The sequence below is a fragment of the Diceros bicornis genome, chromosome 13 (genome assembly GCF_020826845.1).
Source record: "Diceros bicornis minor isolate mBicDic1 chromosome 13, mDicBic1.mat.cur, whole genome shotgun sequence".
NCBI lineage: Eukaryota > Metazoa > Chordata > Mammalia > Perissodactyla > Rhinocerotidae > Diceros > Diceros bicornis.
The window spans coordinates 42,731,301-42,739,951 of record NC_080752.1 but is presented as its reverse complement, the minus strand read 5'-3'; the positions used below and the strand labels follow the sequence as shown (position 1 = coordinate 42,739,951).

General features: G+C 56.4%; 1 protein-coding gene across 1 annotated transcript; it reads left to right on the top strand.

Annotated features, from left to right (window-relative positions):
- Positions 1 to 905: 905 nt before the first annotated feature.
- Positions 906 to 7,886, top strand: TENT5B (terminal nucleotidyltransferase 5B). The gene is made up of 2 exons (XM_058553334.1): positions 906 to 1,324; positions 5,971 to 7,886. Exons 1-2 carry the CDS (start codon positions 1,061 to 1,063, stop codon positions 6,991 to 6,993), a joined length of 1,287 nt encoding a protein of 428 aa, XP_058409317.1. The 5' UTR covers positions 906 to 1,060; the 3' UTR covers positions 6,994 to 7,886.
- Positions 7,887 to 8,651: the final 765 nt, after the last annotated feature.

The following is an 8,651-nucleotide window of genomic DNA, read 5'->3' as shown; positions in this document are numbered from 1 at the left end:
GAGAAAGCTGAGAAGAGGCTGGCAGGTAAGACTTCCGCCGGTCGCCCAGGAAGCCCCTGCCAGATGGGGCTGCAAGGGGCCGGAGACGCTGGGTCAGAAAGACCAACCCCCCAGTTTCAGCTTTCCTCTAACCTCCAGCCGGGTAAAGGCCCTGGGTCTGCGCAAGTGTAGTGGAAAGACCATGCACCCACAGATCCTATAGCCCAGATTCAGCCCCAGGGCCCCATTCATTCGCTGTAAGACCTTGAGGCAGTCACGCCTCCTCTCTGAGCCGGTTTCCCCTCCCCTAAACCGGAACATTAACGCTGGCCAGGCTGTGGTTAGCAAGAGCCAATCAAGAGAGTGCATTTAAAAGTGTCTACCTCGGTAGACACAGAGTTTGTTACCTTTTTTCGACTCTGGAAGATTGCGCAGAGCAGGGAGAGCGCTATGTGGAGTCGAACAAGTGGCGTAATCTCTCCGGATTTCTGAAAATAGAGAATGACCAGGACCATGCCAGGTGATTTTTAAACTCCTTCCAGCGCCAACAAACCAACCAACTCTGGACTTTCTTAGTCCGACTCCACTACAAACTCCACAGGTCACTTCCCTCCCGCCTGCCCCTGGAGGGCGCAGTCCCTTTAAGTCCAGGCCCTGCCTCCGTCCGGGCCAATCACAGTGAACAGAAGTTCTTTAAGGACCAAAGGAGGGAATTCAGAGGGAGGGCGGGGCAGAGGCGTGCCTTCCAGCCAATCGGAATCTCCCTGGAGACCAGTAACTCACGTGCAAAGCTCTGCTGACCAATGGCAGGGGCGTCGAGAGGCGGGGCGGATCCCGCTGTGTGACAGGTGCCCGGACCAATGGGCATGTCGCCCGCGGCCTATAAGAGTCAGCTGGGCCCCGGGTGCCGGGTTTTAGGGTCGGTTGGTCGTTGCCGTCGGAGGTGTGCTCTGGGTTTGCATCGCCGTCGCTGCCGTCAGGTCCCTGCACACCCGCCTTGGCCCTGGCCCAGCCGCTCTCCCTGCCCTCCTTCCCTTAACCACCCCACGGTTTCTGCCGTCGGGGCACAGGGGCCGGGCTAATGATGCCGTCGGAGAGCGGAGCTGAGAACTCGGACCGGGCGGCTGCGCAAGTGGAGACAGCTGCGGCCTCGGCGGTGGCCACGGCCGCCCCGGCAGCCGGCGCCCCCGACCCAGAGACCTCGTCGGCCTCCCCTGGACGGCACCTAAGTAGGCTGAGCTGGCCACAGGTGAAGCGGCTGGACGCGCTCCTGAGCGAGCCGATTCCCATTCACGGGCGTGGCAACTTCCCCACGCTGAGCGTGCAGCCCCGGCAGATCGTGCAGGTGAGAGGGCGCTGGGTGGGGATGTGGGGTATCTATTCTGAGGCTCTCGTGGCTGGGAGGCACTCAGAGTCTGTTCAATTCGCTGGACAGCTAGGGAAAATGAGGCTCAGAGAGGGATAGGGGCTGTAACGAAATCGCACAGCACTGATGGTAGACCATACCCCTTCCCCCTGCACCTCATAATCTCTCCCCACTTGACTTTCCTGTCCCGGCTCCTGGGGCACCCTGATTCCCCTCGGACCATTCATTCAGGCCCTGGCTGGGAGAGGGGAGGAAAATGGGGAGAGAACTGGTGACGGGGGAAGAACAGCCCCACCTGCAAGGGCAAAAGATGCCAGGCAGCCCTGGGTGGGTTGGTGTGCATGCTTGGGTCCAAAATAGTTCTTTTCATCCCCAAATCATCATTCCTGGGCCTCATCTCCCACCTCTTCCCTCTCTCAAGGTCCTAGGGGCAGACTCTGTCCTGTACTTCCACAGCCCTTGGCTCAAGAGCCCCCTGGCTAGGTGGAAAAGCCGAGAAATCCCAGGAAGGACTCTCTCCCTCTCAGCCCCTGAAGGTTGTGGCAGGCAGGGATTAAGCACCAGGCCAGATCTGAGGCGCACGTGCCAGAGGGCAACATCAGATGTCCAGTTTAGGTGTTTCTTCCTCTCCCCAAGACTGGAAATGAAGGCAAGCCCAGGTCTCAGGCCTCAAGCCCCATTTCTCACCTGAGGAGCAGGAGAAGAGGATTCTGGCAACCTCTCTCCTCTTCCTTAGACTCCTTCCTTCCCTTATCTGACCCTCAGCAACCCTAAAATTGCTCTTTCACCTCTATATCCCAGGCACTGTCATGCTCTGAAGTACTAGAATATGGTAATTATTGTACCCATTTTATAGCTGAGGAAGCTGAGGCCCCAAGAGGGGCAGTGAGTTGCCTAAGATTACCTAAAAAGGTGAAAATCAAACCCAGAGGATCTTGGGTCTTCCCAGGAGCCAGCTGCTGCAGGTCCAAGGTTTTCCCACCCCTTCTCCAGTTCCCAAGACTCAACTTCTAGGTCTTAGGGGAGTCTTCTGATAGAAGAAACCAGAAAAATCTGGGAAAGTAGCCATACAAGCTAGGTGAAGCTAGCCATTCCCCTGCCTCCTGCTGCTTTAGCTTCCACAGAGGGGGAGGGGTGCTTGCTGGGGGATTACCTCGCCCTCCCTCCCAAGGAATGGGAGGGGGTGGGGGCAGATTCCCCAGGTCTGACTCACCCGCAGCCCCAGTGGTGCTCACTGAGGCATTCCTCAGCTGCTGGCAGCCCGTTGTCATGGGGTAATTAGGAAACCACTTGAGGCTTTTCTTTCCAGGACAGTCAGGTCAACCTTGAAGACTCAACTGCTGTACCTCCAGGACTATTGTCTCAGGCATGGGAGGAGGAGGAGGTGGAGCCCAGTGTGGCAGCTCCCCTCTGTAGGGACAAGGGGTGCCCTGGAGGGAAGACCTTGCCCCTGTCGTTATGGTCCAAACTGCCTTTACTGGTGCTTCCTCTGTGACAAGCCCTGTTCAGGACACTAGGGGCATAGATGTGACTGGGACCCAGCCTGTCTGCCTTCCAGGTGCTCCCAGGCAGGTGAGGGAGATGGTAGGTCAATAGGAGCTGACTTTACAATGCGATTAATAGTACAATGTCCTCCTAGACTAGCCTCAGAGAAATCACAGAACAGGGAGCTGCTGGCTGTGGTGGGGAGGGGTGTGGAGACTTCAGATCTGGACTGGGAGGTTGGACATCTGGCTTCAGGGCCTGGACTGTTGTCAGTTCCCTTTGTTAGGCCCGGTGTCCCCATCTGTTCAATGTGGATGGGTTGAACTGCTCTCCAACACACTTTCTGTTTCCAGAATCCAAAGGGACAGGTGCCTTCACCTGGCCTGTACAATGGCCTCCACAGGGAGGAAAGTCCATCTCCTGGTGGGAATCTGCAGCTGGCAGCTTCACAAGCTATTGGATGTGTGTGTGTGCTGGAGGTGCTAGGGGTATGTGTGTGTGTGTAGGATGCTGTTTGTTGACTTTGGGCTGCTCACCAGTGCTGAGTTGTCCTGCAGTTCAAGAATTGGAATCTTTCTCCATCAAGACTTCGCCTACAGCAGCAATCTAAACAGCTAGAGATGCTGTTCTTGCTTGTACCTGGGCTAGAGGGACTCACTCTCCTGTGGGAGAGGGAAGCCCCCCTGCCCATAGCTCTGGGAGGCCTGATTCCAATTAAGCTCAGCCACTTATTGGCTGTGTAACCTTGGATAAGTCCTTTGCCCTTTCTGGGCCCAGAGGACTGAATTAGACGTTCTGATCTCTCCAGCTGCAGCCAGAGGGCCTGCATTAGGTGGCTCTGGATTCGAGTTTTGTAAGCCTGCTGGCTGACAGCACCTAAGGTCTCCCTGCAGGTCTCAGCAGCGGCCTGGGAGCAGAGTGGTTCTGGGGAAGGCCTTGGCACAGGAGAAAGGAGGGTGCAGCCACTGCCCCCTCCATTGCTGGAAAGTCTGATTCAGGAGGCTCCAAGTTGCCCTGCAGTCCTTGGGTGTGGCAGTATCTGGGGACCGCCTGCCAAGCTGGCTGTAGTCACACCTAGGAAAGAGACAACAGCCGCTGGCTGGCTGACACAGCTGGCCCCATGGCCTGACGCAGGCAATTTAACAAGGGTACTGCTACCGACTCACCAGGCCAGATGCCATGCCCTGGGGTGGGCATCAGCCTGGGAGCAGGAGCTGGCACTGAGTAAGGCTCAGTCAGCATTAATGGGTCTTGGGGAGGGGACAGGTCTGGTGTGGTCCTTGAGACAAAGTCTTCGGCCCCCTTCTCTCCTTGACCTACATGGGCACAGCTGCCAGCTGCCAGGGTGTGGGTTAGAAGCAACTGGACGGCAGCAACTGGCCCCTTACTCCAGCTTCCCCTATCTTTCTGGCCAAGGCATCCCACACCCCCACCTTCCTGCTCCTCAACTACTCTGGCTGAGGAGCCACAGTAGTTGGAGGGTTGACTGGAGGGTTACCCTCACTTCAAAATTTTGAAAGGGAGGGGGGATTAGAACCCTAGTTTCTGGTCTTTGCTCCTTCTGAACCCTGGGACAGTAGTGTGGTAGAAAGAGGATAGGCCTGGATTTGAAGGCACCTCTGTGTGATCTTAGACAGGTGACTTCACTCCTATGAGCCTTGGTTTCCCCATCTGTAACTTGGGTCATAAAGATCAATCCCCCATAGATTCTGGTGAGAAGGTCCAGTGCCTGCAACCAATAGGTGCCCAACCAATATCTCCCTCCCCTAGTTGCCCCTGCTATGTTCCTGAGGGCCAACTGTTTAACCCTCATAGCCATGAAAATACCCTCTCCTAGTCGGGGTTCTTGTCGCGGAAGCCTTCCTAGAGGGAGCCGCCCGCCTCAGATTGCCCCACTGTGGCTTGCCTCCTCAGCACTTAGGTGCATTCTTTGCAGTAATTCCCTGGGAGGCGAGGAGGGCAGCCGGCCCAGTGCTGACTTTGCAGCAAGGTGGGGTTGCAGAAGCACTCGAGGTAGGAATGCTGCCCGTTCACTTTCGGGGGTGGCGTGTGAAGTACTCTGGGTTGCTGAGAAAACTGAATGTCCGGGCCCAGCTCTCCTCTCCCCACCCGGTCCTCGTCCCACGGAGACGCCTCTGGCTGGAGAAACAGGTTTAAGATGTCTTGTGGGTTTACCTGTCATGTTCCTATGTCAGCAGATGGGGTCTGCTGCGTCCCTTCCCACTGGGCTTGGGAGCTTCCTGAGATCTTGACCCATCTCCTCTCCCAAGAGCACAGAGTCTGGGTTTCAACTTCCAGCCCTGCCATTTCAGAATGGCTTCCCCTCTGAGCCCTAGGTGTTTCACTGCTGTAAGCCTCAGTTTCTTCATCTGTAAGATGAGTGTAATATTTGCCTCACTGGGTCCTTGTAAAGGTGAATTAATGTGAATGTGTCACAGTCAAAAGAGCATGCATGGACTTGAGAATGCAACTGACCTGGGCTCTGGTCTCAGCCTGGCTGCTCTCTGACCTTGGATGTGTTTCTTAACCTCTGTGCCTCATGTCCTTCATCAATAAATTGGGATAATAACACTCAAAGATAGGATTATTGTTGAGGGTTAATGCAGTAAAGTAACGTGAACTTCCAATTACATTCCCAACACATTTGAGAACTTAGGATCATGCCTGCCACCAAACTAAGTGTTTTACTTGCAGTTTTAGGCAGGTAGATGAGCACAGTGGTTAAGAAATGGGCTCTGCATTCCCAGCTGTGTGATCTTGGGCAAGTTACTTGACCCCTCTGTGCTTCCATTTCCCAATCTGTAAAATGAGAATAATAGTACCTATCTCAGGGTTATTGTGAGAATTACGTGAGTTTATATCCTACTGTATAAAGTGTTTAAATCAGGACTTGGCATTTAGTAAATGCTATGCGTGTCTCTGCTATCATTATTGCTGTTCTCTCTGAGTCATTCCTCCAAATGGGCCACTCTCCAGATTAGGAAATCGAGGCTTAGAGAGTTAAATGACTTTCCAAAGGTACGACAGCTGGTAAGTGGTTCACAGTGGTTGATGTTACTGTGATTATTACATAAACGCCCACAGTGGACCCTGGGGGCTCAGGCTCCTGACACCTCTCCCTCCTGCCATCCCCTCCACAGGTCGTCCGCCGCAGCCTGGAGGAACAGGGACTGTGTGTGCACGGTGTGCGGCTGCACGGCTCAGCCGCCAGCCACGTGCTGCATCCGGAAAGTGGCCTGGGCTACAAGGACCTGGACTTGGTGTTCCGCGTGGACCTGCGCAGCGAGGCGTCCTTCCAGCTGACCAAGGAGGTGGTGCTGGCCTGCCTGCTGGACTTCCTGCCAGCCGGTGTGAGCCGGGCCAAGATCACGCCACTGACACTCAAGGAGGCGTATGTGCAGAAGCTGGTGAAAGTGTGCACGGACACGGACCGCTGGAGCCTCATCTCGTTGTCCAACAAGAGTGGCAAGAACGTGGAGCTCAAGTTTGTGGACTCAGTCAGGCGCCAGTTCGAGTTCAGTGTAGACTCCTTCCAGATCATCCTGGACTCCCTGCTGCTCTTTGGCCAGTGCTCATCCACGCCCATGTCTGAGGCCTTCCACCCAACCGTGACAGGTGAGAGCCTGTACGGGGACTTCGCAGATGCCCTGGACCACCTGCGACACCGTGTCATCGCCACGCGCAGCCCCGAGGAGATCCGCGGTGGTGGCCTCCTCAAGTACTGCCACCTCCTGGTGCGGGGCTTCCGGCCGCAGCCCAGCACTGATGTGCGTGCCCTGCAACGTTACATGTGCTCTCGCTTCTTCATCGACTTCCCAGACCTCGTGGAGCAGCAGCGCACACTGGAGCGCTACCTGGAGGCCCACTTCAGCGGGGCCGACTCAGCTCGCCGCTACGCCTGTCTGGTGATGCTGCACCGGGTAGTCAACGAGAGCACCGTGTGCCTCATGAGCCACGAGCGCCGTCAGACACTGGACCTCATCGCCACGCTGGCGCTCCAGGCGCTGGCCGAGCAGGGCCCAGCTGCTGCAGCCGCCCTGGCCTGGCGCCCTCCAGGCCCCGACGGGATTGTGCCTGCCACTGTCAATTACTATGTCACCCCCATGCAGCCTCTGCTGGCCCGGGCCCATTCCTCTTATCCCACCTGGCTGCCTTGTAACTGACTCAGACGTTGGCCAGAAGGGATGGGGCCTCCCTGGATGGAGTGGGGCCTCCAGGAGTGTGCGGAAGACATGACCAGAGACAGGCAGCCTGTGCCAGCTGGCCCAACACTGCTGCAGGGTTGAGCCTTCGACTGAACAGACCAGACTCCCCCAGGTGAGGCCCCTGTGGGCTCAAAGCCAAGCTGGAGTTCTTGGCAGACAGACCCTTTGGTTATTGTACCACACTTTGGGACCAGCATGATTGTGGGGTGCAAGGGCTGTTTGTCTTGAGGGTCAATTGCCTTCAGGAGACAAAGCATGTTTGGGGTGGTAGCCTCAATGCCCATCATCTTGGGTTGATTTCTGTGGCCTAGAAAGGGTCTTCTCGGCTAGGGCCAGCCTGCAGTGATCCCAACAGACTCCAAAAGCCTGCAGCCCACACAATGGCTAAAATATGGTATTATGGGAACTACTCACTTTGGGTGGGGCTGGGCCACTAACAGGGCCCGGTGGTCCAACCTTGCTAATCACTGGGAGGAGGGAAACTGAGGCATGAGGCAGATACCTGGGTTTGGAGAGGGATAGGTTTAGCCCACTGCCCTAATACCCCTGCCCCGAGCTGTCAAGGTGTGTGGTGGGCAAGAGCCAAGTGGCCTGGGGTGGGACACAGCTCATGCCCCTTCTGGGGTGTGGCTCCCTTCCCCCGTGTTGTGAGGACCCCTCCTGCCTGGGAGCTTGTTCTTTGGAGGGTGCTGGGCTCAAAGTGGCCACGGTCAAGTGCTCCCACCCCACTGGCCTGGTTACAGGGTCCCCCCCTTGGGAGAGGGGAGCTATGCCCTGGTCCTTTCCCATCCCTCTGGATTTGTTATTATTTTGCACTCTTAACACCTGCTAATAAAGATTGTCTACACTGAGCGTAGCACCATGCTTTCTCCTGGGAGAAGGACCTTCCATGTCTGTGGGGTCTATGGCTGCCTCCTCCAGCCTGAGTCTGGCTTGTATGGTGGGAGGGGGGTTAGTGTCTGAGTCCTGGGCTGTGGCAGGGAGAATGCCCCTCCTTCCCTCAACACCAGCCCCAGCTCAACAGCTGTGCTAGGAACGTGTGTCTACACGTGTGACTTGCGCCTGCACATCGCCTCAGTAAGTCTCTTGCTAAAGAGTCAATATTTCAGTGTTTCCTGCCTGGAGTCCTAGTGACCCTGGACCTGGCCTCGCACTCAGGTGCTCAGGTCTGCTTGACCCCAGCTCTGCCCACCCTACCCCACCCCTTCCCAGAAAGCAGGTGGAGAACAAGCCAGGTGAATCTGGACTGGACACCCCTCTAGTAGTGGCAGCTAAAACTGGGGGACTTCTAGGGTCCCCCGGAGCCAGAGCCCAGGTTTGGCTTCCCTGCCTGGGAGAGGCTCCTACAATCCTGCGGCTCCCTCTCTCACCCACAAGTGCTGATGGGCACATTCCCACTTGCTCTAAGCAGGTCCCCCAGAGGGGCAAGGTCTCCTTTCCAAACCCAGCTGTGACCATGCCATGCAGGGCTGTCTGGGAGTGAATGTGGGCTGTAAGCCCTCAGGGAGCTGTTTCCTCAGGGCATCAGCCAATCAGGGGCCTGGACGCTGCCCACTGTTTACCCAGCCTCTTTGATCTAGGGATTGCAAAACCCTTAACATACGCAGCCACATTAG

Coding starts and splice junctions, on each gene's coding strand:
- TENT5B (XM_058553334.1), top strand. CDS start 1,061: ATGATGCCGTCGGAGAGCGGAGCTGAGAACTCGGACCGGGCGGCTGCG. Junction 1,325..5,970: donor AGCCCCGGCAGATCGTGCAG/GTGAGAGGGCGC, acceptor TCCCCTCCACAG/GTCGTCCGCCGCAGCCTGGA.